We start from the raw sequence: 17,717 nt of genomic DNA on the forward strand, positions 1-17,717 counted from the left end.
CACACAATTTTGCATCATACTGTTTTCATGTAAATTCCTGCAGTACAAATTTACTGTGCTTTCACTGTTCTTCCATCTTCGCTTGTTTTGTCTGGTTTCTCACAATGTGCTCTTGGATGATGTATATCCTGTCTGTGTGATGACTGGATTTTTGACTGTTGTGTCTGTGCTGCCCTTCCCTCAGCTGCGTGCGGAGGTGAGCGGCCTGCAGGGGGAGCTGGAGGGCAAGCGCTCGGAGATGGACACACTGGAGACTCTACTGCAGCGGCGAGAGCGGGAGAACCAGGAGGGAGCCAACCTGCTGGCTATGCTTCGTGATGACCTCAACACTGCCACACAGCAGAGGTAAGCAGTCACTCACTCTAGATTTTGGAGGTAGCAGTTGCAGTTTTGAATGGACACAATTGTTTCCTTTTAAAGCTCCCGTATCCTACATTGTTGTATTTAAAAGCCATAATTCGTTATAACACGCATGCATGCAGATGAGCTCTTCTGATTGGCTACCCTGTATTGTGCCTCATTCAAAAAGCACTCCGGGTTGAAACACTCCTCATAACTTCATGAGTGGGCGGAGCTAAACTGCTGCAGCCTGTTTAGTCAGTTATATGTAAATGTGTTTTTGTGACATCAAAAAAAAAACCAAGCTGCAAAAACAGCCTTTTCCATAGAGGGTCTGGGGAATAAACAACATGGTTTAAAACTTTTAATGTTTACATACCACATCAAACTCTTATTCCAAAGCTTGGAAAATTACATTTTTCATGCTGGTGGCCTTTTAAATAAAGATTATTGTTTAAAAGTTTATTTAGTACAGATTTTGACAAGTTTGCAGTGGTGTCCAGCTCTCATCACGGAGGGCCTTAGTCAAAGATACAGACATTGTAGATGATCACACAGGTCAACCCTGCACACGTGACTGATTTCGGCATTTAGTTGCCGGCTTTAGTCGGTGTATTGGAGCGAGGAAATCGCCAAACCATGCTTTACTCCAGCCTTGCAGTACCAGAATTGGAAACATGTTGTTTTTGAACCCTTGACAAAGTTTCAATTTTTCCGGCTGACTCTATTCTCAGACGAGAGCTTCAGTCAGCCCATGACCGACTACAGCGAGTCCTCCTTGAGATGCTGCGGGTAACCATGGCAACCGAAGAACACATCAACTGCAGGCTGGGGCCATGTGTGGCAGGCAACTGCCCTGGAGACAGTGCTAGTGACAGCTGTGACCCTCAAGAGACAGGTTTGTGTTCTGATTCTGTATTTATTAGTTTTCATTAGTACCAACAAAGTCTTTATTAAAGTTAATCCAATGGTTTAAAATAAGTCTTATTGATCACACTTTGTTACGTGGATGCCCTACAGTAGTGTGTTTCAGTTCTAGATCTGGGAACCCACTGTCCTGTACAGTATCAACTGTTCTTTGCCCCAACATACCTGGTCCATTATGGTTAAAATTAGGAGCAAGTTTGTTTTGGGTTAAGGTTAGAACATTGGAATGAGTATTAGGTTTAGGGTAGTAAAGAGCTGAATTTAGTCGCAGGCAAGTTAATCAAGATAAGCATCTGTGTGTTTTGCTTTTATTGGTGTTTCACCAAAAATGAAACAATTTACATAAAAAAAAAAAGTAAAATTATAATATGGCATTATGTGCCATAAAGTCATATGTCCGTGTCATCACAGAATAATTGGTAATCCAAGGCGGTAAATTCCTTATTTTATTCTATTATAATTGTTTTGGACTTTTTGGGCAAGTCATTTTAAAAACCTTGGCTAGTGATGGTGCTGGAAAGCTGAGTGTCTAGCCAGCAGGTGTTTTGAAATGGTATCAAACCTGTAGTGATACTAGTCATGAACATGGATTACAAATTGCTTGTCTAATGTCTTTTGTAGAATCTCATGTTCTCACATGTTCACTGTTTATCTGCTGCTACTCGAACTTGTTTGCTTTATGCAGCGCAGGAGAGTGACGAACTGTTGTGTGTGTGTGTGTGTGTGTGTGTGTGTGTGTGTGTGTGTGTCTCGTTTTATAACATTTATGTATTTTATAACATCTATTGATTATAGACCTATTTAATCTTTTTTTTCTTTTTTCTTTTAGCCAAAATTTGTGGAGTGACACCCAAGTGCCATTTTCGGTGGCCTAAATTTCTGTGCATCTCTTGTACTTACGCATGTGTATTTTCTTTCTCTCTTGTTTTAACAGATGGTGGTGCTGCAGAGCATGGGGTAGATTGTAGTGCGTTTTCCACTGTGACTGATGAGGGTCTAGAGTTGTCCCAGCGGCTGTGTGAGAGTATATTCTCGGGACCCGAGGGTGAACTGGACGCAGAGAGAGAGGAGCTGGTCCTAGAGCCTTGCACTCGCCTACGCACTGCTGTTGACAAACTGCTGGAACTGGTCTCAGAGTCCACAAAGCAGGTACAGAACCTCTTCTACACTTTGAGCCCTTTGTAACGAGAGTAGCAGTTGGCTGGAACCCTTGCCCCTGCCCGTAGTAAAGATATTTGTCCACTGTTTGACTAATCAAACCATTGTGGCTTTCCCCTTAATTTGCCCCATCACAGTGGTGCCATCAAAATTGCTAAGCATGCACTGTTAGTGAATTGTGTGCTAATGATAGCTGACTTTTTTCATTGACATATCTGCTGATGCAAGAAGTTGAGAATACAGGTGATTTCAAAAAGATTCATCTGATTTTAAAATGATTATTTCGCTTGTAAATCATTACAGAACAATGCAGTAAACTGTAAATGGTTTATGTAATTTTGCAAGTGCTCAATATGAACCTCCTCTAGCTGTACGGACAACTTCAACGCCATAGTCAAATTCATCCCATACTCGATTGAGCATGTTGGGTGTCACTGTACTCACGGCTCTTTCAGTGCGATTTTGGAGATCATCCAGTGGTGTGGAACCAACGACGAACGCTCTGAGCTGTTGGAGGTTCACTGCCCACGAAAATCACGTTGCACAGTTATGACGGATTCACTCTTATTGAAGTGCAATAAGAGCGCTTCTGCTCAGTGGTCACATCTCCTCGCAGACTGTAGGGAGCCATCTTCCGGTGACAGTCAGAAACTCTATGACCCCCTCTTTCATTTGGTGTGTGATTGGTTCCTAGGAGCCTCACGGTTGTAAAAATGTGGCTTTTGAAATAGGATCAATCTTTTTGAGTCACCCTGTAGATCCACTTGGATTAGTAGTACAGAACACTGTAATTTACTGTAGGGTCACAGAAGTTCAAGTTTCAAGTTTGTCATTTGCACAACATTGTAAAAGCAGTAAAGTGAAGAAAATGCTGATATACAACTCAGTAGCTCAGCATCACTAGAAAGTTCTGCCCTTTTACAGTGCAATACATGTCATTAACTATCAGTTTGAAATATTATCCAAATAAACAAGTAAACATTTTTCTGATGCCAGTAAATTTATTTTAAGCAACTGCCTACTGATGCGTATTATGTATCTCTACAAATTGCATTTGTACCACAGGCAGCAAAAAAGTAGATGCCATATTGTGCCATTGTGTTCAATAGTCTGTTGCACTCTGTCAGAATGATCGCATGCATCTGTTAGAGTGGTACAGACAATTGTAGAGTACCTTTGTTTTCAAGTAAATGACTCATAGAAGCAACAGCCTTTTTTGCATGTCTGTGCTGCTGACAGTCTACTTTGTCATCTAATCATTGCAGTCCTCAAGTGCAGCGTCTTCTGTGAAAGGGTGTAAGATTTTACATCACAGCTCCATTTCACTCTGTTCTATTCTTTAATTCTGTCTATACAGCTGGAACAGGTGCATGCTTTGCAAGCTGCAGTGGATGCACAGTTCAGTGAGGGTGGTGAGGCCAGGAATGCTCTGCTGCTGCAACACTCTCAGCTCTTAGAGCAGCTGGACCAGGAGGCCAGCCTGAAGAGTCAGCTCCAGCTAGAGCTGCACAAGGCTGAAGGTGGGTTCTGAAGCCAGCCAACCTCAACTGTTTTATACTCCACTTTCTGTAATGTATGAATTTCTCTTTCTCAGGTCTGATGGATGGTTATGTTGCGGAGAAGGCCATTCTGGAAGAGGCCCTGCAGCGGAAGGAGTTACAGGAGCAGAGGCTGGTGGAGGAGCTAGAGAGCACACGCGTTCAGCTGCAGGACCTCAGTGAGGCTCATACTGTCCTGCAACGACAGAGAGACGCACTCGCTGCAGGCCTCGGAGACACTGAGAAGGGTGAGTAAAAGAATGTGATAGTGGGGCTAATCTCTGAAAACTAATAGAAACCAGATAGCATGACTTGTATAATGAGTGAGTTTCTACTAGGTTTCATTTGCTTGTAGTTTCAATATGATTAGGTGAAAAATTTAAAGAGAATTGAAGCCAGTAGTTTTACTTGCTCTTAAGAATGCAGTGTCTCATTCTTTGCTAGATAATTGCCCTGGCATATTTCACTGAAATGGTTATGTAGTTATTTAAGAACTTTTGATGCGTTTGTTTGATGCTTTGTGGTTTCCCTGCTCTCCAGGCTGCCCTGATGTAGGGGAAGAGAAAGGTTCGTCACTGATGTTTGAGACTGAAGTGATGTTTGAATTTTGTGTTGAAATTCTGTTAATTAACTGCTTCTTCTTTTTAGATGTGATGTTTCTTTTTGGTCATATTAATTTGGATTCCTTCATAAAATTTTGCTTAATTTGTGCTTAAAGTCTTAACCCCTGCATAAATTTTAATGGTCCAGAAATGCTGGGTAATCTTATCTTTTGCTCAGTAAATTGTGCATTCAGAATGGAGAATGTACAAACTGAATTGAAGATCTTATGCATGACTGCATCCTGTCTGCAAGTGTTTATATGTCTGTGAGTGCCTTTTCTGTTGGCATTATTTGGCGTCTCACCCTACTTCTCTCCCTTACCTTTTGTGGCAGCTCTACTGGCCGAGGCTCAGCGGCTGGGGCAGGAGCGCGTGGATGTGCAGCGGCAGGCGGAGAAGGACCGTGGTGGGCTGGCTGCTCGGCTGCGGCTGCTTGAGCTGGCATTGGAGGAGCAGGAGAGCCGCACGCAGCAGCAAGAGGAGCAGCACCGGGCTCAGACGGAGGACCTGCAGCAGCACATTGATGCCCTGGAGAAACAGCTCAAACATCACCGTCAGTTCATAGATGTGAGTTTGTGTGTGTTTTGCATCAATTCTGAGGACCATCTGAGGGTGGCAGTTGAACCGCATCAGTTTTGTAACGTGAGGCTCTGGTTTTACAGTGGTTAAGAGGTATTGGTGTCAGTTCTCTTAACTATGGTAAAATCGCTATAAAGTATGACGGAGGGGTGGACTTCAGAAACTTGACCTTGATTTTTAAAAACTCATTGACTGCTCATAGAGGGTGCAGTGGTTTGACTTTTTGGGTTATGCACAGGAGCAAGCAGTGGAAAGAGAGCATGAGAGAGATGAGTTTCAGCAGGAGATTAAGAACCTGGAGGACCAGCTGAGACTGCCCACCAAAGGACACGCAGGAGGGGACAGCAAGGGTCAGAGGGTAAGGACCCAATTCTTCTCCTGTACCTTTATGAGACTGTAGATAGTGGTTGCTTTTTGGTCTTACATCTCACATGAGCTTATATATTTTAAGATTAAAATGTTTATTGTTGGTTTTCTGTCTTTCATCTGCTTTTTTTTCTAAACTGACCATTGTAGATTGAAGACTTGGTTATCCAGGTAAGTTCTCTAGGTGTAGTTGTGTTAGGCTTTTTGTGTAGCTGCTTTTGCATGCCTGAGCTGTGAGCTGATACTTGGAAGTATAATTTTGCATGTAGGTTTTATTTTGTTTGTGTTTTTTCTAAAGCGCAATCATTCCTGTGACACCATATAGAGTTTAATATGCATGTTGTCCAGGTTATGTGTGAAGCAGAATGGCTTTGCTAGCTTGGTCTGACTGGCTGTTGCAGTAGAATAACTTTAATCACTCTAAATGAAACAGTTTTGTCAACTGTTCTGTAGTTTTCATCTTAGTATGTGCATGCATAGCTTAAAAGGTTCCACTACACGACTTTCACCCTGATTTTAGCCCCAGTTCTCAGGCTGGCTTAGTCTGTGCTGGTTGGCTGTAGTCTGCAGATTTTGGGGAAATGTGAGTCGACAGTTGGGAGAGTAAATCGAATAGCATGTGAGGGACGCAGACTCAGATTTGTTGCCTCCCGATTGCGTCTCAGATCAGTTGGAGTATATCTAGTAGTGTATGCTCGTCAGTGACCCAATCTGAATGGTCTCCATCAGGCAATGAAAACAGAGTGAGAGAAGACCGCTTTTGCGGTTGTGTAGTGTGTGTGATCCCCAATATTTCAGTCACCCAAAACAATCTGCAGAAACCGGTCACATAGTGTGAGATACTCAGTCTTTTTATAACCTGTTAGTATTTAAAAGTCGTGTAATGTAGCCAATGCTTGAGTTATTTCATGTTCTTCATCTGTCCGAGATCCCTCCACACAGTGGAAGTGAAAAAAAATTAATAATTTGGCTTGTGGCAACGTGTCTTGTCTTCTGTTATAACAAAAATGCTAATGTGCAATACTTATTTATTTATTTTTTTCCTGCTGAGAAACATTTCATGAATTCAGTGTGTTATGGCTGCTGTCCTTCTCAGGTGGAAAGTCTCCAGGCTCTCATTAAAGACAAGACAGAAGACTACAGCATGCTGCTTTCTGCTAAAGAGCAATGCCAGCGAGACCTGGAGGAGCGCAATGATGAGATCGATAAGATGGCATCTCGAATTCGGGAGTTAGAGCAGGCTCTCCTAAGCAGCGCTGAGGCTGGAAGGGCAGTCACGCAGCTGGAGCAGGAGCTGCAGAGAGCTCGCAAGAGTCTGCAGGACCTGTCTCAGGTGGGCTCAGTCTGTGAGAAACTTTTTCTCCAAAAACAAAATACTACAGCACTTCTTTTTTAGTTGGCCCCTACAAGGTCCACATATGAAGTTTTTGTAGGTTTATATATCAGAATCACATTCATTCAAAACTGATTTCTGATCTTTTTTTATCCCTTTGAATTGAATGAGTTGTTTCTACTGTGCCCAAAAGACTGGTATATGTAAATGAGTCCTGTGTTGTGCCTCATTCAAAAAAACATTCTCGGTCTAAACACTCCTTATGACTAATTTCTACAAGCATGGGAGCATGCAAAATTTAATTTTCCTTATGGGCACTTTAAGGAAGTAATCCAATATATTTGCTTGCTATAGAAATAATATACAAAAGCGATGCTAGAGATGACAATAGACCAACAGGTGTGTAGAATGGGGGAACAGTATTGTTGTCTCTGACATTACAGGGCATATGTCTGAGGATCCTGAGAACTTGTTAAATACACTACTAAATTATGTAATTAAAAAATGCAATTGTAAATGGTCAAGGAGGTTGTATGAAACTAGGAACATTTTTGTCTTTACCTTTTGTGCTGTAGGATAAGGAGGCCTTGCAGCAGCAGCTGTACTCTAATAAACTCCAGATCTCAGCCTTGCAGTCCAAACTGGACGAGACGAGACACCGCTTCCCTGACCCGACTGCTGACCCCAGTCTTCGAGAACAGTTAGAAACGCTCCAACAGGACCTGCAGAACAAAGTGGAGCAGGTAAGTCTGAGTTGATAAACCTTTTGGGCCAGCGTGTCATTGGTATGCACAGTGATGGAATCATTTAAAGGTAATGTTGATGGTTTTGTGTTCAAAATGTTAGTTTTTAATATCTTATCTAAAATTGAATGTCTTTAGGTGGAGGTGCTGCTGGAACGAGTAGAAGAGTTGGAGAAAGCTCTAGCAGTAAGGGAGGAGGAGGTCAGGCAGCTCACCTTGCAGCTTGAGCTAAGCAGCAGGGAAAGTAGAGCCCGTGAGGAGCAGCTCCAGCTACACATCACGCAACTGCAGGTACATGTGCACACAGTAAAAATAGGAGGAACCAAAATGGTACAGCAGCAATCCCATACATGCACCAAGTGAGAATGCAGGTCGGAACCAGTTCGGTTTCCTTCAATGTAAACAAAATGCATTCATTTTGACATGAAAAAAGTGATCAGTGTAAGTAATTGGACCAATAACCATTGCCTATGGTGGCTCACACATCATGGCTGAGTTATATTGGCCATAGTGCTCATTGGAATAGCATTCACTGTAAAATCAACGTTCACTCATGTTCTACTCTGTGTAATTCTCAGTGTAATCTCAGACTCTACTTGTTTACAGTTTCAGTGTAGTGTTGTAGCACCAGGTCTTTGCTTCAAATGAAAATCTAAATCATCTGCATGAAAAAACTGCACAAAACTGGTAGTGCTTCACTTATTTTTATATCGACTGATTATTTCACATCAATCCACTGCTATGTCTTGGACTCTAGTCCCATTCTACCCAGGTGCATAAATGTCATTTTTGCTCTCGTCTGTGGTAGTCCTGAAAAGAGCTGAGTGCTGTCTGAAGTGTTTGTGTAGGCTTATGTGTCAGAATAAGTACTGTTGTCTGACTTTTACTTTTCATATATCTATACACTGGCTGTGTCTTACAGGAGACTTTGAGTGCTCTACGCAAAAAGCAACAAGAAGAGAAAGGAGAGGACTCTTTAATGCAGCTCCCTGCTGCTCTGTTAGAAGAGAAGAACCTGGAGATTGACCACCTCAACCAGCAGATCCTTCGTCTGCAGCAGGAGCTGGACACCACGAAGGAGAACAAGGTAAGCCTGTTTTCCTTGGTGTTCTCACTTTCAAACTTCTTTTGTAGCTGTTACAGATTTGCTTGTTCTCTGTATCCTGTAACAGTGACCTGAATAGTTGATCAGATCTCCCATTTGTGTATAATTTGTTCTGAAAAATAAGTTTACTGTGTTTGTAATAACCATGACAACCATTTTTTCTTCCATCAGGTTGTGGAGGAAAAGCAAGTGGAGATTGAAGAGCTGCATGCGCAGGTCGAGCGTCTCCGTGGCGATCAGGAGCGTCTGCGGCAGGCCAAGGAGGAAGAGGCGGAGCAGCTGCACGAGGTCATCCACAAGCTGCAGGAGGAGCTGAGCCAACTGGACCCCAACCGCCACGAAGTCAGTGACCCCAGTCCTGAACCCCCTGACTTCCCTTGGTCCCCCCGGCCCAAGCACGGCACCGAGGAGAGTCTGTGCCAGGAGCTCAGCAGTGAGTCGCTGCAGAACTCCCGCACCAGGCTCCGGGAGCTCCAGGCAGATCTGGAACGTTTGGCAGAGGAGAAGGAAGCGCTGCAGAGGCTGCTCCTGTCCCAGGAGGAACAGTATGGCGAGCAGGTGGAGACACTGGGCCGCAGCCTGGGGGAGGAGAGGGGTAGGCTGGTTGTTTTGGAGCAGGAAACGGAACACCTGAGGCTCCAACTAACTGAGAAAGAGGATGAAGTGGCCAAACTGCAGGCCTGTCTGCGTGAGCTGGAGGATGGGGAGAAGGCCCAGCGGGCCAGACTAAAGGACCTGGATCTGCAGTTGAGGAGTGCAGAAGAGAGGAGAGAGGAGGCTCAGCAGGAGCTGACCAGGCTGCACGAGGAGGCACAAAGGGAGACGGAAAAGCGAGAGAGGCTGGAGGGTCAGGTCAAAGAGCTGCTGCAAAAGTCAGAGGACGCCCAGAACACTACAGCAGAGCTTGAGGCACAGATCACAAAGATGGAGGAACTGGTCCAGCGTGGAAGAACAGACATTGCTACCTTGGAGACTGGGAAGAAGGAACTGTACATGGAGAGACAGGCCCTGAGAAAACGTGAGGGAAAACTCCAAGAGGAAATAGAGAGGCTGAAGCAGGAAATTACATCAAAGTGTGAACAGATACAGGAACTAAATACAGCGCTGGAGGAGAGGGTGACCAAACAAGAGGAGGCACACAAAGAAGTTCTGGTGAGGTTCTTAGCTTTGTTTACATCAGTTTTCTGATGTTTCTTTTGCAGCAACACACATTTAATTTGTTTTAAGAAAGAGGTAACTTTGTTGGAGAAGAAAAAGTTAATATAAAAATGTTTAAAGTAATTTGGGACCATTTCTGTTGACCCTCCCACATTCTCACAGCCCTTGAAGTATGCCTTGACTGAGTACACATGATACTGTGTAACTGTATACACTAACTGAAGATAGCTAGGATGCGAGATAACTAATCCGCTGATTTGGCTGCTTTGGGTACTTGCATAAAATAGACCAAAAAAAAAACGTATCATTATTCGCAATAATTACATGAGGATTAATCAGCTAAAATGTCATGATTTGTGGCATGATTTGTTAAGCAGTGGTTCTATCCATTTTAGTTGTATCTTGGCAATCTTTGTGGAGAGGTGCCAGTTGTTTTTACAACAGAGGGTTTGCACCTCTCATTGCTTGCTAGCAGCTCAGTACATTCAGTATACAATCAGTATTGTGCATGCAGGCAACACTTTCATAGTTGATCTGAAGAGAAATTTTAATCATATTCATTAAAATATGGAGCCTATTTTTCCATTCTTCCAGAGGAATGATCACAAGGGGCCTGCAGAAAGAGACTACTGGCTTTCAGGTTTATACTTTTTTTTTCTTTGTTTTTTTGTTTTTGTTTTGTTTAATCCTTGGGGTTGCTGTTATTTTTGCAAGTGTGCCAAATTAAACAAAGCGATGGTCCTTGGAAGTTTTTGGGTTTTTTTTGTGTGTCATTGTTTGAGTGACAGCCTTGTTTAGCGAGTTGTCTGGCTTGGATTTTAGCTGTAAGTCTAGAAATTGGTCACAGATCCACTGTATGCAGTCTAGTAAAAGCTTCGGCTAAGGAAAAACCCACACTGAGGTGTGGTTAGGCCAGCCCATACTGCTGATCTGGCTCACAAGAACTTTACTCATTCAGGAAGTAAAACAAGAGAAAGAGGAAGATGTTTCAGACTGAGGACAGCACTGTTACCCATGCAAGCTATACTGCAGTGTTCTAGGTTTCACTTCAAGCACAGCTGCATAGTTTCTTTTAGCTGTATTCTGAAATAGAAAGTTTTACAAGTGTGCAACCAAGAAATTGAGATGCTGTTTGCTTGGACTGGTGGACAATTCTGGTATTGGTTTTATTATTGCTTTGTGTTTTAGTTCTGTTTACGCTTTACACGCCCTGAATGACTGTGGTTTGAACAGTTGAACGAGTTCCAAGAGGATGTGTTTGAAAGCTTTTGATGGTTTACGTTAGAGGGGTGGTACTCACGCATCTTTTGGTTTTGTTCTTGGTGCCAGACTTGCATGACTTGTACTAAAAATAAGTGAATTGCATCAGAGGTGACCCAGTTACTACCGCTTTAAGATGGCTAATGATTTTTGTGTGTGCACGCTCTCATAGACGTGTGCAGAGGAGACCCTGGCCAAGGCAGAGGCAGCTCTACGAGAGCGGGAGGAACAGCTGGCTCATCTGAGGGCGGAGCATGATGTACTGCGGGCGGAGCTTGCGGCAGTGAAGGAGGGGCTCAGCACCAGTACAGAGAGAGCAGAGAAGCTACGCGAAGAGGGACAGGTGAGTAAAAGCGTGTGACAGTGTGGTTACATTGACATTAGACTTGTTTCAGTTACTCTCAGGCTGCGTTCACATAAGCCTTATTGATCAGGTTCTGCCTCAGCAGTTCACAATGTTCGTAAATAGTATGTGTAGTTAGTGTGAGCTGAGCTCTGCACTGAAAGGAACTGCATGTACGCATTTTTGCAGTCATTTGTTTGATCCTGTGACATTTGTCAACAATGAAATCAATATTTATGAGGTCATTGCTGTAGTGAAAAAATGAACTAGCAGCTCAAGCCTTGCTTTTGAGGTCAGGGGCTAACTTTTGTCATCTGTTCATGACGAGTGAGAAGAGGAAAAAGTCCCTGACTAGTCACTGTTGTAGCAAGATCAAGAAAATCAGATACGTGTTAAACAAAGGCAAAAGGTTCTGTCACTTCAACTGTGTATTGTACGAGTATAAATGATTAACTGTTAACTTACAAACCAGTTATTTGACTGATGCCATCAATTAAAAAAAGTAATTAAATTTTATTTCATTTTCCAAAAAAATAATCGTTTCTGTTTAAATATGCAGGGTTTTTATTATTATTATTATTATTATTATTATTATTATTATTAAAGTTTTTTTTTTTTTAATTGAATGTGTAAAGGTTCAATTGTCTTTCAGTAGAATTTGGTAAATTTTGCCTCCATTATGTAATGTTAATATTATGTAAGCTGTTCCTTCTTTTGAAGAAAGAAGCATTTGTGTAACTATATAGCAAATTGAAGTTCATTTGAAAAATTTTCCACCCTCTCATCCAGACTAAGGATCGTGCTCTGGCAGATCTGGAGGTATATAACCAGAGTCTCCGGGCTGAGCTGCGAGATTTGCAGGACGATCTGGCTGTGCAGGAGGAGGAGCTGGCTTATCAGCAGAGGGAGCTAGACGAGCTGAGGCAGCGCTGTGGCCGTCAGGAGCACACTGAGCTCCCCAAACCTGAGCACCGCTTCCTTGAGGGCCTGTCCCGGGACGCCTCGCTGTCCTCCCCGGAGGTGCTGCGGCGGCTGGACTGCAGCGAGGAGGAGCGGCCCTCTCACCTCCACGCCTCTCACCTGTCCGAGCTCAGTGCCCTGCGCAACACCAGCCTGGAACTAGGCACCAAGCCCTCGCCTATGGAGCGGGAGAGAAATGAGCTGAAACGTCCACTCATACTTCCACCGGAGACAGATCCACCCAGCACACACTCTCCCACTGTCTCCCCATGCTCACTCTCCGTCTCAGAGAACCTGTCGGTGATTGATTCGCTGGATGCTGATAAGGTTAAGACCGTGTTTTTTGACCTGATTTGATCTGTTAACTCCATAAAGGAAAAATCATATTTTAACAGTCTTCCACTGAACCCTCATGCAGTTGTTTAGCCAAAATGTCTGGTGTGTAAAGTTTTCTGCACTGGAGCTCTGAGGCTGATGTAATGGAATAGAAGTCTGTGTTACCAAGAAACATTGGGTGACAGGCTTCCATAGCTTGATTGCTATATTAGCTCCAGTGCAAAACTAAAGAAGCAAACTTTAGACACCAAATATGTCTTGTCTAATCAACTACATTTGGGGAAATTGTGTGAATTTGTGTGAAGACGCTGGCGCTTATTAATCAAATCTGGTATACATTGGTAAAAACAAATGCTGCAACTATTCCATATTCCATTTAAAGACTTGTCACACCATGCTTTAGTTTTATGCTACTGATACGGCCCACAGAAATTAACAGTACAAAACACAGCAAGTGCAGAAACATCTTATGCACTGCTATAATACAGCGTTTAATTTAGGAAAATAAACAATTCCCTCCCCTTTTTTGTCTACCCCCCAAACATTTTATTCTTTTTAGTCTTCGTAGTTTCAACACAGCTCACTAGAAAAAGGGAGCAGCTCACTGGTCAACCTATGAGCACAGCTATCGGCTCACATGCTGCTTAGTGCTGTTGTTTTATTGCGCCTCCACCCAAACATCTGCATGAATTGGGGGTGTGCTTCATGTAAATATGTAAATTATGTTCTAGTTGGCTGTTGCTTAATTTGTCATGTAGTTATCAGAGTGAAGATTTGAAGATGTGGTCTCATACAGGGCCCTGCAGTTTAAAGGATTAAAGGATTTTGTCTTCTTTCTCAGGTACGAGAGTTGGAGAACCTTGATGTGACGCCTTCTCACTCTCCTCTCTGTTCTACCTCCCCTGTATCTGTGCCAGAGTGGGCCAGCGATGGATACGGCAGTAGTGAGTCACACACATTCATTCGCCCAAAAAGGATGCAGTGTGTATCCTTTTTACAGTTAGTGAATGCTTGAACGAGTTCTGAGCTCATCCCTGTGTTTCCAGATGTGAGCTCAGAGTTGGAGGCCAAGCTGAAGCTGGATTTGGAGCATACGGAGCGTCTGGAGTCCCACTTTGTGGAGTACATGCGCTGCAGAGGCATGGATCCTGATCCGCACGCAGACAGAGCCCCAGACAGCCAGCATCACAGCCAAGAGATGCTTTCCCCTGAGCTACAGGTACATTCACGTATACAGTTCATACACTCCTAAAAATGATGGTTCTTCAAGGGTTCTTTAGTAAAGACAATGACTCCATATAGAACCATGAACACTCAAAGGACACTTTGCATCATTTAAAAGATTCTTCAGATTGCTGGAGAATGTACTGTAGGTGGTTCTATATAGAACCTCTTTGAAAAGTGGTTCTATATAGAACCATCTACAGCACATTCTTCTATCAATCTAAAGAATTCTTTAATAATGCATAGAACCCTTTAATTATGCAAAGGGTTCTTTTGAGTGTTTATGGATTTATATAGAATCATTTTCCTTTTCTCAAGAACCCTTGATGGGTTAATACGAGAAACCTTTTTGGTGCTTTATAGAACCCTTTTCAAAAAGGTTCTATATAGAACCATCTACAGCACATTCTCAATCAGTCTGAAGAACCCTTTAATGATTGCCAGAACCCTTAAATTATGCAAAGGGTTCATTGAGTGTTCTTTGTTTTATATAGAAGAGTTTTTGTTTCCCAAGAACCCTTGAAAACCATCTTTTTTTGAGTATGTAGACATGGTTCCACTTTTGGATAGACCTCTATATCTCTGCACATGCTCAGATGAACATGTTTTGGTAGAACTCCAGGTTTAGGATTAGGATTCTGGGTCGAGGTCAAGATTAGGATGTTACCTCTTCTGGAATAATCTCTGACTCTGCTGTGTGGTTGTGTTAATGTCGTCTGTGATCAGGATCTGCTGCGGCGGGTGTACCAGGAGAGCTGTAGAGTTCTGTCTCTGTCCCATCGTCCCAACCCCACTGGCCAGCCCCGCCCAGACTCTGAGGAGGCTCCACCCCCCTCCTGGCAGAGGGAGAGACGGGCCTTGCAGGAGACTGTGCTGTCACTTAGAGAGCTGCTCTGCAGGATGGCTGAGCGTGAACCCAAGGTCACTGACAAAATTAGTACTTTTTTGTTGTAATCAGACCATAACTGATTTAGAGCTCCACTGATGGCTGAGGATGATTCTCAAGTTAACCTCTACCACAGGACAATAGTAGGAAAACGCTGTAGAAGTAAACATTTATTTTAAAGAAATTGTAATTTGTTTTTTTTCAAGTGTTAACCTTAACGAAAACATTTGAATAAATATCAAAAATATTATGCCAGAGTTTTATTATAGCTCTTATCATGTTCACCTAATTATCCCAGTTCAGATATTACAGATCCTACATGAGAATTCTGTAAATAATTAAATTGGTCAGTGTAGGGGCTGTTACCAGCAAAGTGTTTTTTCCTATATGAAATGTTAGTGTGTCACTGGAAACCAGTGCAGTATTTTGAAATGACTCTGGTTACATCCCTGTGAGTACATAATGCACTCATTTTGAAAAAATCAGCTGAATTCCTCTTTAACCAAAGTTATTCTGAGTGGTCTGATTTGAAACTGTCCTCCTTGAACCTCACTGTGATTGGACCACTCTACTTAAATGTACTTTTGAGCATTTTTACATCAGTCCTCTCTGATCTTAACAATTTGTGCATAAAGTGTGCATTAAAAAAAAATCACCTTCAAATTAGACATCAATAAATGTTTATTTGCAAAGTGACTTAATTGTAAGTTTTTGAAACATTGCTTGCTTCTGTGATTTTGGCCGGTAGTCTGTTTTAAGAGTAAGAAGGAATGAGACCTCTGGCTAAACTTAGATCCAAAAGACCGATGCAACCATTACAGCTAGGCTCCTGTGACTAAATAAAGTACATATTTGAAAGTTTGATGTGAAATGCTTTGTGTTTAGGCGGATGGTGGTGATGTGGACTGGCGAAGGGAGCTGTTGCAGGCTGTGCAGAGTGTGTTTGACAGTGAGAGGGAGTGGCTTCACGCACAGCTTCAGACTGTCATGACGACTAACACGCACATTGATCATACATCCCTGTATGAGCATTTGGAGCGGCTGCTTCAGAGACAGGTATTGCTCAGACTTGAGCATAACCTCTATAAATAGTGTATCTGTTGGTGCTTAAAGTCTTATTACATTTTACAAATTACTGATCTTAAGTAATTATTTTCTTAAATTTACTTTTATTGATTCAATTTAACTTGATGCCTACAAACACCCAAGACACGAAATGTTTACCTTGATCACTTATTTTGTGTGAACATTGCTGTTTTTACTCTTTCTTTAACTTTTTTTTTAAATTATTTTATCTTATTTTTTTTTAGGATGAGCAGCAGCGTAAGTCTTTGGAGCAGTTGCTCAGTGCGGACCGGTGCAGCCTCCTGGCTGAAATTCGCAGTTTGCATGCGCAGCTGCACACCTGCACTCTGCAGAGTCAGGAGCAGCTGCGAGAGCTGCAGAACTCCCTCCATTCTATGCGGGAGCAGGGCATGCAGACACAACAGCAGCTGCAGAGAGAAGGTGATTGCTGTCACACAAAGTGCACAAGTGCTGACAACTACAGGTGTAAATCTCTGATCTCAATGATCCAATTAAATCAAACGGCTGAATCATTGCTCCTTAATTTGGTATATGATTTGGAATTAAAATACTCCTCGACTTTAATACTACAACTATTAATACTACTATTACCACTGTGTGCTACATCTAATTTAATGAGTTTCTTTTTGGTTGGGGTAGTTGATGATTTGGGGAAGCAGTTGCAGCAGGAACAGACAGTGTCACGTGACCTGCAGTGCTCTCTGGAGAAGGAGCAATCCAGACAGGCTGAGCAGCGTAGCAAACTGGAGGCAGAACAGAAGACTGTTTTGATCCTGAAGACGGAGCTACAGGAGAGCAGCCTGCAGCTCCAGTCAACCTGTAAAAGCCAGGAGGACCTGCAGAGTCAGATCCACAAACTTCGGTAACATCCATAGAAAAAACACATCTGTTTTTAGCTGTTTATGCATGTCTGTTTTATTCTTGGTCTCAAGTTGAAGGTGAATTGGTCTAAAATGTTCTTGGTCTGAATTTAAGGCTAAAGCTGGAGAATGAGGAGCAGGAGCACCAGACTTGTGTGGAGGCTGTGGAGAGAGAGCAGGCCAGAGTAAAGCAGCTCCAGGAGGAGCTCCTTCACGAGAGACTCAACAGCCAACAAACCCTGGAACAGAATGCACAAACTCAGGAGGTGCGATATGCATGCATAACGATTCAAATAAGGAGATTGAAGACAGATTTATTCTGTGAAGATTCATGAAAAGGCAATTACATTGAGACTATACTCTGTGTCAAACATGCACCGATTGTTTGAGATGGGAAATATGTCCAGTAGTGTTGAAGTTGACTGACTATCAGCTCCACTTACTTTATAGGTGCACTTTGTAGTTCTACAATTACAGACTGTAGTCCATCTGTTTCTCTGTATACTTTGTTAGCCCCCTTTTACCCTGTTCTTCAGTGGTCAGGACCCCCATGAACCCTCACAGAGCAGGTAGCAGCACTGCTGTGTCTGATCCACTCAGAGCAGTGCAACTAACACACCACCATCACGTCAGTGTTACTGCAGTGCTGAGAATGATCCACCACCCAAATAGTACCTGCTCTGTGAGGGTCCATGGGGGTCCTGATCACTGAAGAACAGGGTAAAAGGGGCTAACAAAGTATGCAGAGAAACAGATGGACTACAGTCTGCACCTATATAGTAAGTGGAGCTGATAAAATGGACAGTGAGTGTAGAAAGAAGGAGGTGGTCATATCTGTGGTGTGTGTGTGTGTGTGTGTGTGTGTGTGTGTGTGTGTGTGTGTGTGTGTGTATGTATGTATATATATATATATA

The 17,717-nt window shown here is 42.9% G+C and overlaps 1 protein-coding gene across 2 annotated transcripts in view; it reads left to right on the top strand.

The window, feature by feature from the left end:
• Nucleotides 1–17,717, top strand: part of pcnt (pericentrin) — a 52,877-nt gene that overhangs the window by 25,754 nt on the left and 9,406 nt on the right. Inside the window, exons 24-46 of one of the 2 annotated variants that reach the window (XM_036569891.1) lie at nucleotides 185–345; nucleotides 1,074–1,237; nucleotides 2,201–2,415; nucleotides 3,782–3,944; nucleotides 4,019–4,210; nucleotides 4,503–4,529; nucleotides 4,899–5,131; nucleotides 5,382–5,501; nucleotides 5,660–5,680; nucleotides 6,606–6,842; nucleotides 7,418–7,585; nucleotides 7,724–7,876; nucleotides 8,508–8,672; nucleotides 8,862–9,842; nucleotides 11,281–11,451; nucleotides 12,241–12,738; nucleotides 13,589–13,691; nucleotides 13,794–13,966; nucleotides 14,698–14,892; nucleotides 15,743–15,913; nucleotides 16,168–16,363; nucleotides 16,583–16,805; nucleotides 16,919–17,069. In XM_036569891.1, the coding sequence (XP_036425784.1) occupies nucleotides 185–345; nucleotides 1,074–1,237; nucleotides 2,201–2,415; nucleotides 3,782–3,944; nucleotides 4,019–4,210; nucleotides 4,503–4,529; nucleotides 4,899–5,131; nucleotides 5,382–5,501; nucleotides 5,660–5,680; nucleotides 6,606–6,842; nucleotides 7,418–7,585; nucleotides 7,724–7,876; nucleotides 8,508–8,672; nucleotides 8,862–9,842; nucleotides 11,281–11,451; nucleotides 12,241–12,738; nucleotides 13,589–13,691; nucleotides 13,794–13,966; nucleotides 14,698–14,892; nucleotides 15,743–15,913; nucleotides 16,168–16,363; nucleotides 16,583–16,805; nucleotides 16,919–17,069 (4,881 nt within the window). The remainder of the gene's footprint in view (nucleotides 1–184; nucleotides 346–1,073; nucleotides 1,238–2,200; nucleotides 2,416–3,781; nucleotides 3,945–4,018; nucleotides 4,211–4,502; nucleotides 4,530–4,898; nucleotides 5,132–5,381; nucleotides 5,502–5,659; nucleotides 5,681–6,605; nucleotides 6,843–7,417; nucleotides 7,586–7,723; nucleotides 7,877–8,507; nucleotides 8,673–8,861; nucleotides 9,843–11,280; nucleotides 11,452–12,240; nucleotides 12,739–13,588; nucleotides 13,692–13,793; nucleotides 13,967–14,697; nucleotides 14,893–15,742; nucleotides 15,914–16,167; nucleotides 16,364–16,582; nucleotides 16,806–16,918; nucleotides 17,070–17,717) is intronic. The other variant, XM_036569893.1, reaches the window with a different exon arrangement.

Source organism: Colossoma macropomum, unplaced genomic scaffold (assembly GCF_904425465.1).
Source record: "Colossoma macropomum unplaced genomic scaffold, Colossoma_macropomum, whole genome shotgun sequence".
NCBI classification, from domain to species: Eukaryota; Metazoa; Chordata; class Actinopteri; order Characiformes; family Serrasalmidae; genus Colossoma; species Colossoma macropomum.